Below are 25,283 nucleotides of genomic sequence, written 5' to 3'. Positions count from 1 at the left end.
GAAATGTCTTTTAGGCATTAAAGCTAAAATGTCAAGTAATCAGTTAAACAAATGTGGGCTGGGGTGGGGTGTCATTGATAATCTTATTCATTTGGCTGCCATTGGCATATTGATAGTATTTTACTGTGTAGCATTGGATGAAATGTCTCTTGGAAGAGAATGAAGAAAAAGGACATAATTAACACTGCGACACTTAGAGAATTAGCAGAGGTGGAGGAGAAATCTGAGAAAAGCAGGGAGTAAGATGAGAACAATAGCATTAAGAGTAAACCACTGGGAACCAAGAGAAAACTGTGCTAAAAAAATTGACCAAACAGTCGTCTGTGTCTAGTTTGAGAGAATGAGAATGATGACAGGAAAGGGACTATTGGATTTACAACATGGAGGTCTTTGGTGGCTTTACCAAGAGCTATTGCAGTGAAATATGGGGACTAATTTCACTTGGAGTGGCTTATAGGAGAATAAGAGGTGAGGAAGAAGCAGCTACTCAGACAATTTTTTTCAAGAAATTTTGCTGTAAAATTGAGCCAAGGTATGTAGCAGATATATTTTTTAAATATGACATATATTGTACCACACCTGTATGCCAATGGGAATGATCAAAAATGTGATGATTAGAGAGTTCCTGTGTATAATTACATGATTTGGTTTTTCACAGAACCAGGGATCATTCATTTTCACCAAAAAAAAAAAAAGGAATAGAATATGATTGCAGATATAAGTAGATTGGATAAAAATTAATACTAGAAAACTATGACTAACATTTCAAAAACATACATACTTTATGTGTGTGAGCTTTCTCTCTCCAGTCTGTGAGAAATCAGCAGCACGAGATCAGTAGGAGCACATTGAGAAAAGGAACAGTTAATCTTTTATTAAATAACTAAACAGATGCCATTGACTGTAGCTTGAAGCTCCCTACAGTACTTAAATACCTAGATTCAGTGCATGTGACAGCTAAAATTTACCTTTCTCGTGGCAATGTTATGAAGATTAAAGTTTTTATTATTCCAACTTATTCTTCATAGCATTTGGGAGGCTAACTCAGTTTCATAGTGATTTAAATTTCCTTTCAGGAATTTTTATCTTATTTTTTTCTTCAGTGATTTTGAATTAAAATGGTGAAGTTAGCCCACTCCTGATATGGAAGAAAAATTTGGGCATGATTCATCAGTAATAAGAAATCTTGAGAGTTGTTTTCAAGAAAGTATGTAAATGTTCTCTTATTTTGATTCTATTTTAGCAAGTTTTGCCTAATGCTTCTAACTGGCTGTCTTATAGGCTTTGGGTAAAAATCACAAGCTTTCACTTTGTATATATTAAATTTGAAGTGTCTGTTAGGCATTCAAACCAAAATACTGTGTCAGTCTCACTACTTTTCTTCTGCCTGTCGTCTTAACCAGCACCAAGACACTGATGTTTGCTTCCTTTTTTCTTAGATGTACATCTAGTGTTATTCAAATTCTCTTTTATCGTGTCTTCTGTTATTCTATAATGCCACTCTTATTCACTCAGATATGATCTTCCCTGCCATCAAAATTGTATTACCATTAAGCAACTCTAAAATTGCTCAAATGAAAGTAAAAACTTACAACATAAATATTTTCTTTCATTGGGTTGGATAAGTAAATACAGGTATGTCCTGTCTCTAAGGGTGATCGGCATTATGCTACAAAGGAAAAGAGACCTGCCCTGTCTATTGGGAAACTACTAGTAAACCCAATGCCATATAATAAGTAAAATACTATGATTAATGTAATATATATTTTTGTAAGACGACTGTGTTTAGTGACAAGACAGACACTGAAGCTCAGAAGATGAAAGTACTCTTCTTATTTGTACAATGTGGACAATAATTGCCCTGCTCCTCCAGGACTGTCATGAAGAGTGAATAAGATACCACTTAGGAACTTCTAGAAAGAGTGTTTGGGGCAGTCAATAATTAAAATTTTGCAGTCCCATGAAGTAAGGTTTATAAATAGCTAACTATAATGAAGTATGATGAAGTGCAAAGTGCAGTTATAAAAGTATAAAGGAACAGTTCATTCTGCCTTTGGAAATTAGGTGAGGGCAAAGGGGCTTCTTAAGACTACTTTGTCTTGACAAATAAAGTAATGGAGAGGAATGCATTATACGAGGAAGAAAAAGCATGATTACAAGTACTGAAAAGTTACATTGCATGGGGAATTGAAGAAAATTTAAGTAATCTAGTGTCGACAAACTCTGAAAGGAGGGCTACAGTGGGGGAAGCTGAGCCCCAAAGCAATGGAGGGGGCGTATGAAGGATCACAAATCCTTCACTCATGAGTTTAGTCTTCATCCTTTAAGCAATAGAGACATTGTGAAGGGTTTTAAATGGCTTTTCATATCTTCAAATAAGTATTTAGAAAAAAGTAATTTATATGAAATCACATCAAATGAATAGGGTAATAGATTATATACAGAGAAATGAGTTAGTAGAATATTATAATATAATATTCCCACTGCCCCAAAATAAACAAAGTGCTGAATGGAGAAAGATAAAGTGAATGGAAAGGAGATGTATTTTGCTGATATTTTCCAGATACAGTCAAGGAGAATTAAAATGACTTAGTAACTGATCGGATATAGGGGAAATGGAAGAGAGGAGTAAGAGTTAATATCTTTGCAAGAGTGGGTGACAGATGAGTGGTCATGCTGGATGGAGGCAGGGACTGTGTGAGGAGGAGCAGTTGTCAGTGGTGAAGAAAGCTTGGCATGTTAGATTTGAGGTGTTTATGGTATATTCAGGTAGATAGTTTCATTAAACAAACAGAAATACAGCCAGATTGTAGTGGAAATTGCCGAGGAAATCTATTGAATAGAATAAATGTTAAGGTGGTGGTATAGTGATACCTCTCTGTGAAAGTCTGATCAGTGCAAAATAAAACTTTTTTCTCTAAAAGACATGGACTTTGGTACCAGCCTTATGGTGACATCCACATATTTCAATTCTAAGTTTATGGAGAGTTACAAATAAAAAAAGTTGACACTTTATTGAACACAATAGCTAATTCAAAAAATGATAGAAAATTATGAAAACTGCCACTTAAATGAGGAACTGCTAATAGAATAAATGTTAAAATACTAAAGAGTAAAATTTATATTAATTATCAAGACTCTTTAAATATACTCCTAACTGAAAAATTTAATAATTCTAAAGAGAGAATTTTTAATTTTACCAAAAAGAAAATTATTAAAAATATTGACATTTGCAAAGGGGAAGAAGAGAGAAGACAGAACATCAGAGGCCGTGTGTCCTGCTCTTCCCTGGGGCTGCCCCTCCGTCTGAGAGGGTGAGTGGGTGTTGGCGGTACAGAGAAGGCCACCATAGGGGTTGGATGGTGTTAATTTGTCCAAGCCCTGGACAATCAGCCATCAAAGCAAAAAAAGCAATCCCAAATCTTTGTAATTTTATCTTGAAATATGATCTTGCTCCTGCAGCATCAAAGACTGAACCATCACTTCCTATGGCTTCTTCCGTTTGTAGAATTATGAATCTTTGTTTCAGATGTGAACATTGTTGAAGCTGTAAATTTCTCATAGTTCCCTCTGATGGTCAGGTAAATAAAGATCTCCGTATGAAAAAGGCTGGCATATTTAAAATCTTTGTTTTCCCTTGGACAACTAACGGTCAGTCCAAATACTGGATCTTGTGAATTACAAAAAGAAAAAAAAAATTTTTTCATTTTCGAGGTGGCTTAAAGAAATAGACTAGTGTGCATTTCCCAATTTTTTCTATTTGTTAGTGTTTAAATACTTTAAACTTGTGATTAGTCCATTATTTTGATATGCCTTAAAATCTGCTGTAGTGCTCAATAGCAATAAACTGAAGTAATCAATCAAATGAATGAAATGTTTCCAACCTAAGTGACAGACTTCTGAAAAATAAGCTAAGGACACAATTACTTCTTTACCAAAGTTAAAGTTGGCAGGTTCTATCTGAAATATACATATTATAAAGCTTATGAGTATTAATGATCTCAATTAGACATTTGATATGTTTACAATGAGAGAGATCTTGCTGCATAAATCAATTTTTATATAAAACTGCTATAAAATTATATATACTTTTTCTTTTACTTCTTGGTAGAAAGAAATTTGAAATTCAAATCACTAGCTACTGAAGGAAGTTATTAAAAATGCATTAGGATTGAAAATTTAGCTTTATATAATTGTCATAACAGATATTCAAAACAAATTTATCCTCAATGAAAACTGAACTACAGCAATTTACATAGAATCAGCTAATAAATTTTCCTTAATTTTCTAGGCAGATGCAAAAGAAACAGTTTATAGAAATTTTAGTAATATAAACATGAGTGCTGTCCATAGAGAGGAAAACATAAATAAAATCTCTTAGAAGGATGAATAAAGATAGAACTTTGTGAACTTCCAGTGGTGCAAATTATGTGATGCCAGAAAAGTGATGCCTGTGTTGGGACCAATCTTATTTCTAAGTCCCCTGCAACCTGACATTGAAAACATCATTTTATTTTATCTGGTTTACTCCTATTTAGAGTTGTCAGTATTTATCTTTATGTAAAGCAGACGTCTGAGAGAGTTGGGGAAAAGATGAAGACGTACTGGTGAAAAATAGCCACCTATAAATATAGCATGTCATTAAAGCTAGAAGCAAAATTATTGGTCAGAGTGGAAACGCACATGTGTACAATATGTTGTGTTGAACATTTTCATTTTCATTCCAATGGCTATATTCTTGGATGGGCACACACTTGGTGTGATGTGGAATATTCAAAGGCTTGGTGTCTCTTGAAAAACCTGCCAGAAGTTCCCGGAGTGATAATTGTTTATTTGGGTTAAGACATCTTATTCATTTGTTTATTCACTCACTCATTTATTCATCCATCTGTGATCTCTTAGCTTGAAGAGGTCTCAGTTTCTTGAACATACGCTCCTATTAACACACACATTGGTTTCTGGGACAGTCGCATGTTAATCTGTGATCATTTATTGATTGCTTTACTCATATCATTTGGTCACATGCTGGTCACTCAGGGAAGACTCAAAGAAATGGAATAGGAAAAGTTGGTTTTTATGTAGGATGGAAAGAAGGTGTGAGAATGCCCACGGCTTGATGCCCCGTCTCTCACAGAGATGGATGGGTTGTGAATGGGCAACTCTAAAGCCAGAAATTAGCAGAAGAGACCAAGTTTAAGAACTGCGGATGGAGGGAATGGCAAAGTTGTGATCTGAAAATAATAGAGAACTCCCAAAGCTAAACTTGATCTTTGTAATATTTGAATCAAAGTCAATTAAAATTTTATATCATCTAAGATATCTCCGATAAACATCATTCTGTGTGGCTTAAGGATGCCATGGAAAATAGATCACCAGCAATCAGGATTTTTGTTTATAATCTGTCGATCTCTAACAAATATCTGTTCACTGAGAAATATGGAATCAGACTCTTAGAAAATATCTGTGTGATTAATCTGGGCTTGACTAGAGTATATAGCGATATGATTTATGTTAACAACATTACTGTCTTTATTCTGCTTTTTAAAACTATCCATTTGTGTGTTTGTGTGAGGCACTGATCCATAATGGTACTACATCACAAAAAAATAGTATGATTTAAACAACATCTTTCTTTCACTTTCTTATCTGTAAAGTGAAAATAATATCATAGCTCGCATGAGATGATAATTTCATTTAAGAGAATATGTAAAATGTAAGACAACTATGATGGCACAAGTCATTTCTGCTTCAGATTTTGCATCTTTGAAACCAGAGAAACAATTCGTACCAACTTTAGAAAAATTTTGAGACCAATTTGCATGATAAAGTAGCTTGTAATTCCAAAGAAGTCATTGTATATGGTAAATCAGATAGCAATTTGAGAAAGAATATTCGGTAGCTCAATTCTGTTATGACATTATTTCCATCCTTTCTGAAGCATTTTTACGTTTATTTCATGGATTTAGATACAATGCCCTTAATTATTATCTCAGAATATCATCAATGCATTTCTCTTTTTTAAAAATCTCTTTTTCACCCATTAACAGTCTGCCTAATTGTTCAATATCTGACAGATACAAGAGGAGAAATGCTTATTGCATAATGTTTACCGAGGATAAATTGTTTCTCTGCCATTAACAGAAAGTTATATATGTACCTCAAGTAATGAATGTATATTCATTTACAACTAACAATTTGAAAAATATTCCAATGTGAATTCGTTCTTGATTTAGTACTTTGTACCTCGCTATAAATATCTATCTAGCAACTTTTATTTTATAAATAACAATGCTGTTTCATATTTGTTTAAAATTTGTATGATATTTTAAAAATTCTAAAGCTTTTTACATTCAATGCTTCTATTAAAAAAAGGTAAAATTTCAATTGAACATTAACAATCCTAGGTTATGAACCAATAGCAGCCAATAAACTGATTTTATTGATTAGAGGACAGGTTCTTAATTTAGGGAAAGATGGGTCTTGAGTCTCAGTAAAATTAGTTGTTTTGATGATAACTGTTAAATTTGTTCTGCTCAGAATTATTGTCACATAGTTTGATTTCCTGAAGAAATGGTTGAATTCCTACTATATAATATTCGGGGAAATGAGGTGGGTTGCTTGGTTGGTTGGTTGGTTTTGGAGACAAAAAGAGAAACAGAGAGATTGTAAATGTTTGCTTAAAAATGCAATGATTTCCCCCTAGTTCTTCTTTTCTATATCTTTGAATCTAGTTAATCATATTTAAATATCTAGTGTACAGTACTATAAAATTAAATTTTAACCTGATTTTCAGTAGCCTGGAAATCTTTTTATGTCTTTTTATCCTTTATGAAAAGTTTATCTCGTTATAGGGGAAATTGTACTCCTGAGCTGGGGCTACCATGATATGACCTAGTCTTAGGGCTGGTATAGCCAACTCTCTGATAGGGGGCCAAAAAGTCAACTTTCCTATCTTTTAGTCTAGTTTCATCTTGCACGTAAACTGATGTGGTCAGACCCAACATTGTCCCCAAAGGCTGGATCTTTTATGCACTTCTATCATTAAAAATAATTGGACTAGAGTTTTTATTTTCTATTGTTGTATAACAAATTACCACAAACTCAGGGGTTCAAAAAAACCCCCATTGATAAGCTCACTGTTCTAAAGGTCAAAGGTGCAGCGTGCCTGGGTCCTCTGCTGAGAGATTCACAAGGCTGAAGTCAAGATGTCCATCAGACTGAGTTGTCTGAGGGCTCTAGAGAAACATCTGCTTCCAAACTCCTTCTGCAGATGGCTAATTCAGCCACTCAGGGCTATGGGGCTGAGGTTCCTGTTTCCTTGCTGGTCTCCAAAAGGGGCTGCTCTCATCAACCAGAGGCTGCCCACAATCCTTGACATATTTGGTTCTTTCCCTCACTGAGACCCCAATGGCACATCAAAGCCTTCTCAAGCTTGGAATCTGACTTTCTCTTCTCTGTCCGGCTGGAGAAAATGCTCTGCTTTTAAAAAAGCTCCCATGAGTAGGTCAGTTGCGCCCCAGGGATCTCTGCATTGCGATCTAACTCTAGTGGTGAACCATTTACATTTTTGTTTTATCTTTCATTTGGGAAAGAATTCTTTTAGGCTGGCAAAAGTGAGAGAGCCACCCTTCCCTCGTGGCCTATAGGAGGTATGTACATTATAGACATTGTATTTGAAGGGAAATATGCTACAACTTTGACAATTCAGGCCTGGAGGTTTATTTAAATAATTGCTGACTCGACACCCAGTTGTAACCCATTTTGTGTCCATGAGGAGTGAGCAAAAGATAAATGCCAAGAGAAGGACAGATATTTGGGCCTGCGATGCTGCCTCTAATATCATCAAACTGCTGAACCAACAGCAATAATTGCCTACTGTAGAGTTCTTATGTGAGAAAAATAAAGTTCTGTTTGTTTAAATCAGTGGGCAGCAAAGTTTTCTCTGTAAAAGATCGGATAGTAAAAATTTTAGGCTTTGCAGATTATATAGTCTCTGTTGCAACTCTTCAACTCTGCACTTGTATATTAAGTAGCCATAGACGATATGTAAACAAATGGTTGTGGCTGTGTTCTGATAAATCTTTATTTACAAAAACAGATGGTAAACCAAATTTGGCCCCCAGACTACAGTTTGCCTACCCCAAATTTCAGTCACTGATAATTGGGTTTTCTATTACTTGAAGTTATATATACCTAAATATATATACTTAACTAAATACAAATGTGTAAGTAATTCTGATATAATGTCTGGATGCTATAAGTATATAGGTAAACATTAAACATGATTGACACTTAACCCATGGATCACACCTAGAGTTGGTCTCATAAGCTTAGGAAAATAATTATAGTCTTTTATCTTTTTTGTACTCTTTGGAATTGATATATATTAATGATTATACCAATACTCTTTTATATTCTGTGTCTTTATTAGAAGAACATAATTATGCCAATTAGTTATGTTAAAAGGTATCATATACCAAGCCATAGACAGCTGAGCTGAAGACTAATTCAGAGCATTGGTAAGTTGTAATGAGCATAGAAGTAATAGTGGTTGACACATCATTTGGTTGACTTTTCTTTGGAAAGTGGATTTTCCTTACTTCCTATCTCTCTGTTCCTCCCTCCCTCCCTCCCTTCCTTGCTTCCTTCCTTTTTCTTTTCCTGGTGTGGTAGAACTTAGCTGCACAGGTTGATTTAATCGTGTTACTCAATTAATGAATGCTATCATCATTGGTTTCTATAACATGGATTAATCTATTTTATTTTCATAACTTGATCTCATTCATCTCTCCTCCTTCATAGAAAATTACTATAATGTTTGATGGAAAGCTTTGTGTGATTCTTATAAATGTGTACTGTTGGTTTCTTGAACATGTACTGTGTTGTTAATTCGAGTACCATTGTGTCATAACGTATTGTGTTTCTTATTTTTATTCATCATGCATTATGGCTTTTAAGACCTATTTGCATTTCTTTGTGTCCATTTTGCCATTTGCTTCTAATTTCTATATGATATCCCATAGTTTGCACCCATTATATTTTACTTTTCCATTCTCCTTGTGATAGAAACTAGATTGCTAGCAACTTCTCATTACCTCAAACAATATTGTAATTAAGATTTTTGTACTGTCTTTATGATCCAATGTGAGAAATTTTCTGGGATATATAAAACGAATGGGATCATTGTGTTAAAGATAGGTGAAAACTTAATTTAAATATGTACTACCAGATGCCTTTCCAGACTGCAGCCTCATTCTACACATCTTCTGGATGCATGTGGGTTTTATATTCACACATTCTCATTGATGCCTTCCATCGTTCATTAACTTTTCCAGATCTGATGGGTATAAAATGATAATCAATTGTGTTTTAACACGTGTTTTTCTACACTCAGTGAATTTGAGAAATTCTTCCTATGCGTGTTTGCTTTCAGGCTTTATTCTCCCAGGAATTGACTGATTATATCATTTGTCTGTTTTCCTGCCAGAGTTCCTGTATTTTTTTCTTGCTGTTTTGCAAGGTTCTCTTATCTATTCTAAACACTAGTCTTACTTCAGTTTTAGATGTTGTAAATAATTTCTCACCTCTATCATCTGTCTGTCAACTTTATGGAGTCCTGCACTGAACAGAAATCAGCAAATTTGAATGCCTTCCAGTTTGTCCTGAGCTGGGCTTCAGTAGCTTTCTTTAGGAAATACTCCCCCACTCCATGCATCACAAAGATATTATCTTACATTTTATTCGATTAGCATTATAGTTTTGCCTTGCATTTTATATTTTACTAGATATATATCTTTTCATCTGTTTTCACATTAATTAGTATTCAGTTGTTTACAAACTTCCTATTAATATTTAGATTTTTTGTTTGTTCCGTTTTTCCCTTCTCATCTTGTACTTGATTTAGTTCTACCTTCTCTCTGTTTTCTTTCATCAAACTTGCCAGAAATCTCTTTTACCTTTCAAATAGACCTTTTGGTTTTTTAAACTTCTCATTTTCTTCTTCCTTTCATTGATTTCTGCTCTTGTCTTTATTATGCCTTTATTTATGGAAATGCTCTGTTGGTTTTTTTTAACTTCTTCACCTGAATGCCTGAGTTCTTTGTTTTCAACCTTTCTCATTCATGAAAAATATTTTTAAAGCCATGTATTTTTTATTTATTATTTTCATTTTCATTAAAATGTAAATATTTTATAGTTTAACTTACAGTTTCCTTTTAAGCTTATATGTTCCTTAGAAATATAATATTTACTTTTTATACTTATGGAATATTTGCTTATCCATTTATTATAAATTTTTAATTATATCATATTATGGGCATAGAACGTAATTTTGAAATTTGATTCTTTTGAATTTATGAAGACTTTTTTTATCATCCTATAGCTGTTCGATTTTTATAAATAATCCAAATGTGCTAGAAAAAAGTGTCTACTTGGTTTGTTGTTGACAGTAGATATGAGTGTGTAGCTCTGTAGAGATAATAGAAAATAACGACTCTGTTAATTCTATTTTGCAGAACTTCCATATCTTTGCTTATGAGTGGGACAGATTTATTAACTTCCTTGTGAACTGGCAGATAGTTTTGTCACCTGTGCTTGGATTATAATTTGTTCCTTTTTTCTATTGATTATATAATTTACTGGGCAAGGGTCAGTGTGTTTCCAGAACCACTTAGGACGAGGGTAGGAAGGCACTGCCTCACTTTTGGCAAACAGGCAATCTTGCCTGAGAACCAAGTTTGAGGAGCTGTCTGTGCGGCCATGATTTGAACTCGGGTACCATTTATAAAGGTCTTAACCTGCAAGCACTTTCTTTCAGACTTTTCCTTTTCTTGTTTCCATTTGGAACCCAGCTTGTGACACTTTTAAAGGTTGATATATGTCAGCATAGTTTGTCCCTAATCATAGCCTTGTGTCTCTTGAACAGCTACAACAGCATTTTTACAGCAAAAGTCCCTAGAACTGTTGTCTTTTTTTTTTTTTTTTTCATGCCACCAGTACTTGCTCTCCTTTCCGTACTATTTTCCACCTCATATAATGATAGATCAGCTATCCTGGTCAACTCATAGTAATTCTTCCCAGCTGTCAGGCATATCCAGTTAACATTGTACTTCTTTATTCAACAGGTACCTATTCCTATGTTTTGATTCCAGAAATGCCAAGAAGCAGAGCTACAAAAAGCACAATTAGTGTAATGACTTGCTTAAATACTAACCAAGAATTTTCTGACGCTGGTGAAAATCACCAACAAATCTATGATTATAGACCACAGAAGAAGTTTTTGCAAGATGTTTGGTCTGTTTGAGGAGGTCAGACAGGAGACTCCTCATAATTCTGCTATGGGAAAGAGAGTGCATACCGCTGACAGTGTTCTCCAATGTTCTTTACCCTGACGTTTCAGACTGATTGCAGGTTCCCTAAAGTGCCACTCTTCTGTTCCCTGTTAGTGTGCCCAAACAAATAAAGACAACTTATTATTGGCCACATCTAGGTATAAGCAAGGCAGGGGACAGAATGAGGGCAAAGCCTTTGGAGTGTTCAGAACTTCTCATCTGGACCTTTTCATTACCTTATCTTGGCTTGGATTGCCTCCATGCCTGGCCCCTGGTTCCCTAATTGAGAGGAGCTAAAAACCCCGCAGCTGAAGAGCTTACCAGCTCAGTATCGGGTTGGCCTTGCTGGTGGTCCCCAATAAATGTCAATAAGTCAGTTTTCCAGAAAGAGTCTTCATGCTTTGTTACCTTATTACTGCGTTTGCCCTGGGACCCCAACACTGACAGAGTTCATTGGCAGGGAGCACTTGCCTGAGTGGATGCCCACCTCCCAGGTGGCCGTCCATTAACCATCTGCTCAGCCTCTGGGGAACCGCATTATAAAGCTGTGTGAACTTTTTGATTAATCAAAAATTTAAAAAAGGAAAAAACATATTTAATGACTTCAGGTGACTCAAAATAAATAGAGATATATTCCTTGCTGTTTAGAAACTAATATTAGAGAAATTTGGGCTATATACAAAATTTTCATGATTTTATTTCTGTCATTTTACCTTCATTCAAGACTGCTAACTTTAAAACACAAATTGGGCTGCTTATCTTCAAATATTCCTCTATAATCTTATTAGTTTCCTGGGGCTGGCCTAACTATCACAAACTTGGTAGCTTAAAATCATAGAAATTTACTCTCTCGCAGCTCTGGGTACTAGAATTTGGAACTCGAGGTGTTGGCTGGGCCACACTCCTGCAAAGCCTCAGGGGGAGGATTCTTGCTTGTCTTTTCCAGCCTCTAGTGGCTCCAAATGTTCCTTGGCTTGTGGCAATATCACTCCAATTTCTGCCTCTGCCTTCGCATGGCCATCTCCACTGTGTCCTCGTCTCAAAGCCCCCTCAGCTCTCTTCATGTAAGGACACTTGTCAATGGATGTAGAGCCCACATTAAGCCCAGGATGATTTCCTCTCAAGATCCTTAATTTAATTACACCTGCAAAGACCCTTTTCCCATTAAGGTCACATTCACAGGTTCTGGGGGTTAGGACTTGGGCATATCTTTTTGGGGGCCACTATTCAACCATTACAGTAATAAAAAGATTTAACTTTGTACCTCTACTAAGTCATTGTATCTGTGTAGTCTCTGTTAATATCTGTGTAGTGAAGCTGTAGCTCTTAAAGTAAGAACGATGGTATAGCTGACTGGGCCGTTTCATCCTTTTTGTTCGTAGAGTCAGTGAAACATATTATTAGACATGCTAAATTTACGCATGGGGAGCAAGAGAGAGAAGGAGGGGGGAAAGGAGAGAAAGAAGTATATAGATTTCCTATTTTAGTGCATATTAATTTTCTGCATTTCTTAGACTTGAAAATAGATTAGCTTTCTGTTTTATAATAGACAACGTCAAAATAATTTAGGAGCAATAAGGTAATGAGTTTTCCTGGGATTTCTTCCATCATCCCTACAATTTGAGTCTCTTTTGCAGTTGAATTCTCCTTCTTATAATAACTTCTTGATTAGCTGTTATTTGCCATTAATAAATTGCAGGAATTTCAGAGCAATAGTTACTGCACAAATTGGTGGAAAGAGCGCTAGTTTGAGAAACAGGAAGTGTGACCTTTATTCTGGTCATCACTTTAAGTAACTGTGTGACAGCCACCCAGATAGAGACAGCCATTTCCCATTGTTAAATGAGCAAAGCTCAGCTCTGTGTTTGCTTTATCAGTTAGAATGTTTAGGGGGCAAATACCAGAAACCCCAACTCAAACGACTTGCAGAAAAGCATTATCCCATATTACAGCATGTCCAGAAACAGAAACTGGCTTCTGGGTTGGTTGATTCAGTAACTCTTGCTTAAGAATGAAAACTGAGGACTTGGGTTTTCCATCTTTTTGTTCGAATCTCTACTCTGCCACTGTAAGGTTGCCTTCATCTTCAATCTAGTAGAATAATATCTGTGGCATTTCTGAATCATGACATCAAGACAGGACAGCATCTACTGAGAAGAGGGCTGCCCTCAAATCAGAAAATATTGATCAGAAGCCACCGGAAGACTTCTGTTCACATCTCCTTGGTCCTATTTAGCGCGTATTGCCTTTCCTAAACTAACCACAAACAAGGAGACTGTTACCCTAGGAGTAAAGAGTTCTACCCGGATACTAGGGGTGAGAGATTTCCACCAGCGCACTTGGGCTACATGATGTAGGGGTGGATAACTGAACAAAATCAGGTTCTGATAAGAATGAAGGGGCTGGAACTGGAGGCTGAGTAGACAGCCTAGAGTGACTATTATAGTTAATTCCAATTCTAATATAATTTTATTCATAATTAGTCTTTTCTAGATGATGCATTTCATAAGGCAATTTAATATTTGAGAGATCTTAAATCTTTCCAAGATAAAGAAGACTAAGCTTGTAATTATTGAACATGTTGGGATAGTCAAATAGTAAACACGGGAAGGCTGTATCAAAGCACATAATATCTGTCACAGGGAGCTGAAGGAATGAATTATATTAATTTTTCCAATGGTACACATTCATATTTTTCAGCGACAGGAGGCAAGTATAAGGAAGCAACTATTGGAAAATTGATGGAAATTTTATTGGACAGAAGCAATTGTAAAATTTCTATGCAAATATTATCACCCAAATATTGGAGCATACAATGTAGAGGGTAATACCAATATGTAAATTATTATTACGAAAGCTTAGAACAAAAAAAATCCTATATTGAAGTCTAGTTATGTAAAGAATTGATTTAAAAACTAACATGAATTAATGAAAGAAGAACAATCTTTACTTTCTGAATCCAGTGTAAGAACGCAGTGGTTTCATAATGAGTCAGGAAGTCATCTGAATTCAGATCAAAATGTCAAAGTCTTGAGAACCCCCCACCCCCACCCCAGGAACAAATTATTAACTGTGCATGAGTCACTCCAGGAAAACTAAGGGAAGACTTGCCCATTGGTCTTGATGAATGATTGTGCGCTTGACAGGAAGATGAAGGAGCAGGGTGCTCCAAGAAGATTATTCTGTAAAAGACTTCCTAACCTCTAAATAGCGTGCTTCTTATTCAGGAAAAATGAAAGATTTTGTTTATGGCTGGAACTTAATTTGTGTTCAAGGTTGATGTGGAGAAAAATGAGATTAGATGTACAAGTAGGAAGTGAATCATTGAAAGTCTTCAAGTCCTTGCTAAGGAGTGAGAACTTAATTTTTAAGATGTTATTAAATGGTTTTAAGGACATGAGGGTCATGATCAAGTCTTTACATTAAAAATATTAGTCTAGAATCAGTGTGAACAAGATAACGGAAGACAGGGGAGTGTGTAGGCTGATGGGAAAATAATAGGAATATTTAAGATGAGAAAGAGTGAGAATCTGAACCAGTGGTAAAGTTGTGGAGAGCAAGGAATGAGTAAGAGGAAGGTTCATGAAATAGAATTGACAAAACTTTACAACAGAACAGAGATTGTGGGCCCGGGAGAGTGCTGTATCTGGAACAGTGGATCTTAGAGTGGTCCATGAAGATGACACTCTTTCCATCATAATACTAATATGTTACTTATTATTTTCACTCATGTTAATTTTTACTTGGTTTTGATGCAAAAGCAATAGTAGGTGAAACTGCAGCATGAATCAAGGCATGGCTCTAAACAATAATAGTAGTTATCGTATTCTTTTTTAAAAATAAAATTTGTCTATATTTAAGGTGTGCAACATGATGTTTTGGTATGCCTATGCATAGTGAAATTATTACTAGAGTCAAGCTAATTAATATATCCATCTCTTCACATAGTCACCGTGTGTGTGTGTGTGTGTGTGTGCGTGAGAGAGAGAGAGATGAGAGCGCCTGAAATCTACTTTCCTAGCAAAGTTCTAGGACACAATATAGTATTATTAACTATGGTCACCATTCTGTACATTAGCTCTCTAGACTCATTCATCCAACATAACTGCAACTTTGTTTCCTTTCACCAATATCTGCATTTGCCCCACTTCCCACTCCAGTAATTAATGTTCTACTCTCTACTTCTATGTATTCAGCGTTTTTAGATTCCACATGTAAATGAGATCATGCAGTATTTTGCTTTCTGTGTCCAGCTTGTTTCACTTATCATAATGTCCTCCGGGTTCATCCATGTTGTCACAAATGGCAAGACCTTTTTTTTTAAGCTATATAGTATTCCATTGTGTACATATACCACAATTTCTGTATCCATTCATCCACTGACAGACGGTTGGGTTGCTTCCATATCTTGGCTATTGTGAATAATACTGCAATGAACGTGGGACTGCAGACATCTCTCTTTTTTTAATTTTTATTTTTTTTTAGGAAGATTAGCCCTGAACTGACATCCACCACCAATCCTCCTCTTTTTTGCTGAGGAAGATTGGTCCTGGGCTAACATCCGTGCCCATCTTCCTCTACTTTATATGTGGGATGCCTGGCACAGTATGGCTTGACAGTGGGGCGTAGGCCCACACCTTGAATCTGAACTCATGAACCCCGGGCCACGAAAGTCGAGTGCGCAAACTTAACTACGATGCCACAGGGCAGGCCCCTGCAGATATCTCTTTGATGTACTGCTTCAATTTCCTTTGAGTATGTACCCAGAAGAGGGATTGCTGGATCAAATGTCTCTTTTTTTTTGAGGAACCGCCATACTGTTATCCATAGTGGCTGTACCAGTTTACATAACCACCAACAGTGTACCAGGGTTCCCTTTCTCCACACCCTTGTCAACACTTGCCATCTTTTATCTTTTTGATAATTGCCATCCTAACAGATGTGAGGTGATATTTCAGTATGCTTTTCATTTGCATTTCCCTGATGATTAGTGATGTCGGGCACTTTTTTTCATATGTCTGTTGGCCATTTTTATGTCTTCTTCAGAAAAATGTCTATTCAGTTCCTTTGCCCAGGTTTTAATTAGGTTATTTGGAGTTTCCTTTGCTATTGAGTTACATGAGTTCCTTAGGTTTTGGATATTAATCTCTTATCAGATATATGGTTTGCAAATATTTTCTCTCAATCTGTAGGTTGCCTGTTCATTTAGTTGATTGTTTCCTTCACTGTACAGAAATGTTTCAGAGAACACCTGTTTTAATGAAAGAGTGATGACAAACTACAGTTCTTCAGACTTGGGGATTTGTGAGACATTTTCTCAAAAATGAACTAAATGGACCTGTCTTAAAGGAAAACTGACAGTATTTTTAACAATGTTAAAATTTAAGTTTTCAAGTGAAAATTAAAATTTGGGAATCTTGTGTCTGCATTCTTGAGTTTGACAACTTCTCAAAATCTACAGCTTTTACTGTGGAAATCAAGGCTGATATTAGTGAATATTTTTATATTGATAATAAACTATGGCAACATTTATAAGATCTTTATAACTCAGTCAACTAATATTTTCTCAGTGACCAGTCAAAGTTGAAAATAGTCCTATGGATTTTAATGCAACAGAATGTAAAATATATTTGACATGATATCAGAGTCTCCATGGCAATAATCTTTAAGAAAACATTTGTCAAGTTTGGAGATAGAATCAAAGAAGAATATCCACAGTTGGCTGAAACTGCTCTGAAATTATTCTTCCCTTTTACAACTTCACGTCTGTGTAAGGCCTTATTTTCTGTATATACTTAATCAATATATTTCCACGTGGTGAATTCTGAAGAAGATAATGAGTTCCAAGCTATCATTTCTTAAGACAGATGTTAAGAGTTGTGCAAAAAAAAAAGCATTGCCACTGTTCTCCTATTTGGGGAATTTTTTAGTTTTAAAATATTATTTGTGTTATGATAAAATGAGTTTATTATTATTTTTAAACACAAATAAATAAACATAGAATAATTTATAAGTTCTAATATTTCTTATAGTAATCATTAATAGATATAATCCACATGAACAAAGTAGGGCAGGAGAGTAAGGTTTGGAAGTTGTCTATATACTTTTTTATTTGTGCTTTAAAATCGAGGTGCCATGTCCACAAACTGGTTGTAGAAATACAGATCTTCTTCCTCTATGCAGCTTTAGCTCTGTTTTTAATTATGTCATAGGATTTATTACTGTTATTTGTAATCTGATCACTCCAACTGAATTATGAAGTCCTACAGAAAAAGGTGGTGTTTCACCTTTGAACTCTCTAACTTTATCACCATGAGTTCCTTAAGGATTGCTCCTTGAAATAAAAATTAGACAGCACCAGTTAGTAGTCATCATTTAGGTATGTTTATATCTGAGTTTTAATTGTATCACTTATTAGACCTCAAGATTTCCAATTGTTCACCATGGCATTTATTGACTTAGACCTGAACAGTCTGAGTCATTTTCAAGTAAGTTTTCCTTCAATTAAATTCTAATTTCATATTTATTTAAAATAATTACTTTAATGCTTTTATTAAAGTTTAATATTTTATGCTTTTATAGCCATGTGAAAAACCAGTATTTCAGAAATATATATTGAATTGTTAAATGATCCAATAATTTATTGATATATATTAACTGAAATGCTCTAGGATTTCACAATCTTAATAAATATTGATAATTACTTTTATGTCACATTGACAGGTTTTAGACTAATAAAAACATTTTTATTTTGAAACATTTAAAATGTTTATTTTAAAAGTTGTTCTTAGCTAAGAAAATACAGTTTTCTACTGGATGGTAAATCCATAAAATACCAAGCGTGAAAAGTGAGGCTAAGAGTTTCAAATATATTGTATCTTGACCTAAATTGTTACAATTCAAAATATTTTTTAAAACATATTTTTAATTAAAGAGGAACAATTTGAAAGATACACTAACTCCTCAGAAAACCCTCGGGTATGATTTTGTCACATTTTATAATCTAGTATAACACTTGAACTTCTTAACTGAGACGATCTGGGTAGAATTTTATACTTCTCATGACTATTTTGCTTTCCTGGCATCTGTTTAATGTCTAGGGCACACACTGAAGTGGGTGGCATCACTCTATTGATCAACAACAAACAGCCTCGCACTGTTCTGGAAAGCCGTGCACTAGTGTCCGCTGGAAGAGGTAGTCTGCATTTCCAAATGCACACTTTATAGAAGAGCAAGCACTTTGTTTGAACTACATCATCTGTCAGATTGCCTAAGGCACAGAAGTCAGAAATCCCTGGTGCTGGCTGCATTTTGCTAGGCTAGCCATTAATCTGTTTTCTTGATTTTTGCTATGAGAAGACAAAAAATCTGAAATCCACAATATCTGTTCCAATATTCTTTTATATTTCTAAATAAAAACATTTGAGTAAGGCCCTGGAGCAGAATAATAAATTTTTTATGATATTATTTTCTGCACCTAGACATCATATATATCTTATATAGCAACATATCACTTTCATGCTCACATGACATAAGTTTCATGAATTCTTAAGCAACACAATCTTCATTGCTTTTAGATTCTACTTAATTTTGGTAAGATCTTTTGTTTAAAATTAATTACAGTTGAAAATAATATCTCTTTTTCAAATATAACTTCTATTTACTATGTTAGCATCAAGTTTGGCTTAAATATTACTTGAGTCAATTATTAAATCATTTAAAAATTAACTTTATTTGAGAACATGCTTTAATGTATTTTAAATATAATATGTGAATCATTGTTCCAAAAAAAGCATTCTCATCTTTCTCCCCAGGATATTAATCCTCAGACACTGTAAGATATTGGTGTCTAATTTTTTTTCCTGAAAGAGAAAATGGGTATTTTCAAATAGATGGATAGATATGAAATATTTATATAATATATGTAAGTAGTATATGTATAAATACACATATATATGTATTTGTATATATTCATTATGTGAAGCAAAGTTTTTAAGTTAGTTTATTTAACTTAAAATCACTTGTCTTACCCATTTTAATATTGCATGTTAATCTTAAATGAGATAATTACAAGTAGAGAGAAAAACAAATATGAAAAGAGGATATATTAATTTTCCAGCAATGTGACAGAACTGTAAATTCATTGTGACAGAGAATAAAAGGTCTCCTCTAAGTAGCCTACACAGAAACCCTGAACATTGAGCTTGTTATTTTAGGAGACAAGAAGTCTAGGTGACTACGGACTTTAGAGGGAAATGTGACAACACCAAGCTCTTAAAAATGTAGTCACATACTTTTATTTTACAGATATTACTTTACATGACATGGGTACAATTTTTGGTCATGAATTCATAATTTTAACTATTTCTGTACTATTATATCCTAATCAACATCAGAGGTATTGTCTTTGAAAATGGAGGACCAAAGTTTTAAAAATATATGAAATATATCTGTACGTTTCTTCCCAATTATAACACTAGTTAGTGATGGATAGTGCTTCTAGGATGGCATTGTGAGTCATGAATGGAATTGACTCTTTTCCGCTCATCAGAATCCTTCATGTGTAGTTTAAGCATGCTTCATAAAGTGAAAAGCATTGAACGTTGATCAAGCAAGTCAAAAGTGGCACCCTTGTCAAAGACAAGGGAAATATACAATTCCTGTGAACTCTAGCCATCTTCTCTCACCTCAGGTGGGGAGGACGGAGAAACACTTAAGTTCCTAGTCCAGAGGCAAGGCTCACTAAAGACTGAGACCTAATCACGGGACTATAGAATGCTTCCCCTCCCCCCACACCTCCCCACCACTTACTAAAGGCCTATTTACAACGATTCCTTTTACCCGTTACATCATATCTGGCTATCAAGAAAAGATTACAAGGCACACCAAATGGCAAAAAACACAATTAGAAGGGGCAAAAGAAACATCAGAACCTAATGTGGCACAGATGTTGGAATTATCAGACTCAGAACTTAAGACAGTTAAGATTAATATGCTAAGGGCTCTAATGGATAAAGTAGACAGTACACAAGAACAGATATGCAATGTAAGAAGAGAGATGAAAATCCTAAGAAAGAATGGAAAAGAAAAATAGGTCAAAAACATTAACAGAAATGAAGAATGCCTTTGATGAACTTGCAAGTACACTGGGCACGGCTGAGGAAAGAATCTATGGGTTTGAGGATATCTTGATAGAAACCTCCCAAACTGGAAAGCAAAAAGAAAGACCGGAAAAAAAAATTAATATCCAAGGCCTATGGGATAGCTACAAGAGTTGTAATAAATGCATAATAGGAATACCGACAGGAAAATAGAAAGTAGCAGAAGAAATACTTGAAACGATAATGACTGACAGTTTCCCCTAAATAATGTCACATACAGAAATACAGATCCAGGAAGCTCAGTGAACCCCAAGCAGGATAAATGCAAAAAAAACCCAGAAAACTAAACCTAGGCATACCATTTTCAAACTATAGAAAATCAAAAGTAAAGAAAAAAATTCTGAAAGAAGTCGAGGGATAAAAACACCTTACCTATAGAGAACAAAGATAAGAACCACATCTGTGTTCACCTCAGAAACCATCCAAGCAAGAAGAGAGTTGAGTGGAATATTTAATGTGTTGAGAGCAAAAAATCCACCAACCTAAAACCACCCACCCTGAAAAATTATCCTTCAAAGGTGAAGCAGAAATTAAGACTTTGTCAGACAAACAAAGCTGAGAGAATTTTTTGTAGTAGGCCTGACTTGCGAGAAATGTTAAAAGAAGTTCTTTGGAGAGAAGGGAAATAATATACGTCAGACACTTGGATCTGTATAAAGAAAAGAAAAGCATAATCTAAATGTATATTTGTGAGTGTGTATTTCAAACTCTAGGGCAATGACTAAAAAAGTAATAAAGAATTATAATTGATATGCTAAGAAAGGAGGAAAGAATGGAGTCATGTAAAATGCACAATTAAAAGCACAAATGGCAGAAAAAGAGTGGAAGACAAATAGGAATAAAGAACAAAGGCAACAAACAGAAAACTAACAAATATAGTAGATATTAATACAACCATATCAATAATCACTTTGAACATAGTCTAAATGCACCAATTAAAAGACAGAGATTGTCAGAGTGGGTGAAAAAACAACATCCAATGATATGTTATCAAAAAGAAACCCACCTTCAATATAAAGACACATATAGATTAAATGGATGGAGAAAAATACATCATGCTAACACTAATCAAAAGAAAGCAAGAGTAGCATATTAATTTCAGACAAAGAAGACTTCAAAGCAAGGAAGATTATCAGCGATAAAGAAAGGCATTACATGTTGATGAACTGGTCAATCCTACAAGAAGACGTAATCTTTAATATGTATGCACGTAACAACAGAGTGTTAAACAATGTGAGGCAAACACTAATGAGACTGCAAGGAGGAATGGATGCATCCACTATCATAGTTGGAGTGTTCATCATCTTTTGCTCAAAAATGGGCAGATTCAGCAAGGAGAAAATCAGTAAGGACAGAGTTCAACTCAACGGCACCATCAATCAACTGGATATAATGGGCATCTCCAGACTATGTCATCAAACAACAGCAGAACACATTCTTCTCAGCTCACATGGAACATGCAAGATACACCATAATCTGGGCCATAAAACACACCTTAACAAATCTGAAAGAATACAAATCACACAATACCTGCCCTTACACCACAGTGGAATTAAGCTAGAAATCAAGAGTGGAAAGACAGCTGGAAAATCCCACAATATGTGGAGATTAAACAATATACTTCTAAATAACACGTTCATCAAAGAAGAAACTTCAAGAGAAATTTTTAAATATTTGAACTAAATGAAAATGAAAATGAACCTGTCCAATCTTTTGTATTAGAAGAAATAATGGCATTCAGCATGCTGAGAAGTGAATTTTAAAAATTAACTCATCCTTGGGGCTGGCCCCGTGGCCGAGTGGTTAAGTTCGCGCGCTCCGCTGCAGGCGGCCCAGTGTTTCGTTGGTTCGAATCCTGGGCGCGGACATGGCACTGCTCATCAGACCACGCTGAGGCAGCGTCCCACATGCCACAACTAGAAGGACCCACAACGAAGAATACACAACTATGTACTGGGGGGCTTTGGGGAGAAAAAGGAAAAAATAAAATCTTTAAAAAAAAATAAATAAATAAATAAAAACAGTATTTATAAAAAAAAAAAAAATTAACTCATCCAACATTATTATTGCAGTGGTGTGTTTGCAGAGTAGTTGAGGAAATAGACATTTGGCCATTTCTGTGGATTGTGGAGAAAAATAAAAGATACACAAGGGGTAGCAGAAGAACTTGTACCCATCAAGACTTGGCAGCTAAAGTACATAAGTTTATTAAGTATTTATTAATTGCCCAATGAATAAAGAGTTGTTAACCTGGGCCCGTAAATCACGGATGGGCCTTGGTGAGCGAGTAGGGGATGTGAGTCTGGAAACACTGTGTCCATTTTTCTAAGAAACAGGTTCTTTGCTTATATTGAATGATTCCAAACATTTAGTCGTTTGCCAGTCAACAGGTGTCAGTGGCATCAGGACAATAGTCCTTTCAGGAACTTGCATGATGGGTGAGTCAGGAGAGAGGTAAGATATTAAATCCAATCAATATTTAACAAAAATTTATTGAAAGTCTTCTCTGTGCCACACCTGCTATTGTGTGCAGAAGATAAAATTTTAATAAAAACATAGATTCCTTGCTTTCATTGAGCTGTTCTTCTCCATAGTTTTTAGACTATTTCAAATTTCAGCAAACAGTGACCAAAATTGAGGGCATAATGGAAGATGTTTTGTCTGTATTGTTCTCTGTATTGTTTTTGGCAACACTTAGTTAGAAATGAGTACCAATATCCTTTGGCAAGGTGCTAAAGGCAGTAATAACTGATCGTTCTGTTTAATCCTCTGGTATATAGTGTCTACTGTACACTCAGTTAGACGTATTTTTCTTTCAAGGTAACTGAACTGCACAACATCAAAAATATAACGAGACTGCCTCGAGAGACAAAGAAGCACGCGGTGGCAATTATCTTTCACGATGAAACGTCAAAGACCTTTGCCTGTGAGTCAGGTAAGCACTGATAGCCCCGTCTACATGTAGTGTGAGGCATTTGAGGTGCTTCTGAGACTATAGCCCAGATGGATTAAGATACACCGCCGAATAGGACGGCTGATTGTGATGAGAATGTGCCGTAGAAGACTTTAATAAGCCGCTCAACAAATTGATTTCAGCAGATGTTTTCAGTGCTTGTTCATTATCCGTCTGTGTCTGGATTTTGCTCCCAGGTGGTTGGAGGACTCTTGAGGTTTCCATTCAAGCTTGGAGAATTAAGTCAACAAAGCCTGCGAGATGTTGTTAGGGCAAGCTTGTGACGTGACTTTCTGGTTCTTGCTGAGTGTAGCTGTAGGCATGTGGTGGGCCAACATGATACTGCCATGGCAAAGCGGGGCAAGGCACAGCCTACGTCCCCAGACATCTCCAAACAGAACTTTGAGCAATTGGTGGCTTTCATGGATTTTCAGTACTACCAGTAACTACATTTCAGATTCGATTTTAGAATCCCAGTTCATAAAGCGCTCTGACATTATTGAGACATAAGGCAGTTTATAGTTTGAACTTGCATGATTTTTCACTTTGGAATCCCTGTGCAATGTAATATATTAGTTGGCTTATGATAGCTTTTTAAAGATTTTGCTCAATGAAGTGGTACATTCATTTGATAATGGATGGAAGCAATAAGCACTGCGGGTTCACAAGATGTAACTTTAAAATGATAGTGAAGGCTTTAGGAGAAGCTTTATTGAGTATTTTTTAAAAGGAAATACAGCTTCTGGATTTATAAAGTTTATGGATATAATTAATATCAGGTTATATTATTCTAAAACTGATAATGTAACTTTGCCTAAAGAGAATTGCTCACACCTCCTTACCTACACTTATCTTAGTTTTGCTATGTTGAATTAGAATTTATCAAAGTGTTCCTCTTTCCTTGAATGCCTTTATCCCTTTTGCTATACTTTCTTTACTTGTCATCTGACCTCATTTCATTGTTTAAAATTGACTTTTTGGAGTTACATAGAAATCTGTTAACTGGTAATATAAATCCCTATTTTGTAATAGAACCTGTCCCACACTTGCTGGTATCATATATTAATATCCAAAAACGTTTGTGCCTTCTTGTTCACTGTCTAACCACTTCACTTTTCTCTGAGCTCTTAAATAATGTCTCATATTAAAACTAATAGCCTGAAAATTAGTTTTCCAAAATAGATGAAAGATAGTTTTCACTATTGTTTGTATGTTTCAAGTTTCAGTTTTCACTACCCTTTTATATTTTTGAGATTGTACTGAGCCATATTGTGGATACATGGACAATACTGGAGTCTGTTATTTCAGATAAGAATGATGTCGAATTATGTTTCTACACAATTCTTCTACAGAATTACAAAATTCAAACTCACAGTTGTAACCCGCAAGTCTGAAATTGGAAGGTTTTGTTTGTGTGTTTGGTGGTGGGGATTTCTTGGTTCATGTAAGATTTCTGAGAAATGAAGGGCTGTTCATGAAAAGAAAATGGCCTTTATTTCTAGCAGAAGAATTTCCTGACAGTGAGGGTGAAGCCAGATTCAAACGTAAAAATGGAGGAATGCTTTTATTGGAATTTCTAGCAAAAACTTTTCAACTACTTTAATTTATGACTTGTTTGAAACTAGTATTTGTTTTTTTTTAAATCACTTTTTATGTCTGGATATAACAGTCTGCTTGAAGCTAGGACTAAAAGTGGTTAGCAAACAACCGCAGGATTTTTAAAAATTGTCTTAACCTCATGGCACATGCCAGTGGAAAAAAAGAAAGTACTTGAAAGATACAAACAAGGAGCTTGAGTACTTTTTCTTGCAAATTATGTTTTTTAGATGGATATTAAGA

General features: G+C 35.1%; 1 protein-coding gene across 1 annotated transcript in view; it reads left to right on the top strand.

Moving 5' to 3' along the window:
- Positions 1–25,283, top strand: part of DOK6 (docking protein 6) — a 400,855-nt gene that overhangs the window by 137,044 nt on the left and 238,528 nt on the right. The window contains exon 3 of the mRNA XM_046672318.1: positions 23,312–23,426. Coding sequence (XP_046528274.1) covers positions 23,312–23,426 — 115 coding nt within the window. The remainder of the gene's footprint in view (positions 1–23,311; positions 23,427–25,283) is intronic.

The sequence above is a fragment of the Equus quagga genome, chromosome 9, assembly GCF_021613505.1.
Source record: "Equus quagga isolate Etosha38 chromosome 9, UCLA_HA_Equagga_1.0, whole genome shotgun sequence".
Classification (NCBI taxonomy): Eukaryota; Metazoa; Chordata; class Mammalia; order Perissodactyla; family Equidae; genus Equus; species Equus quagga.
The sequence above is the reverse complement of the archived record's forward strand: the minus strand, read 5'-3'. Positions and strand labels throughout refer to the sequence as shown.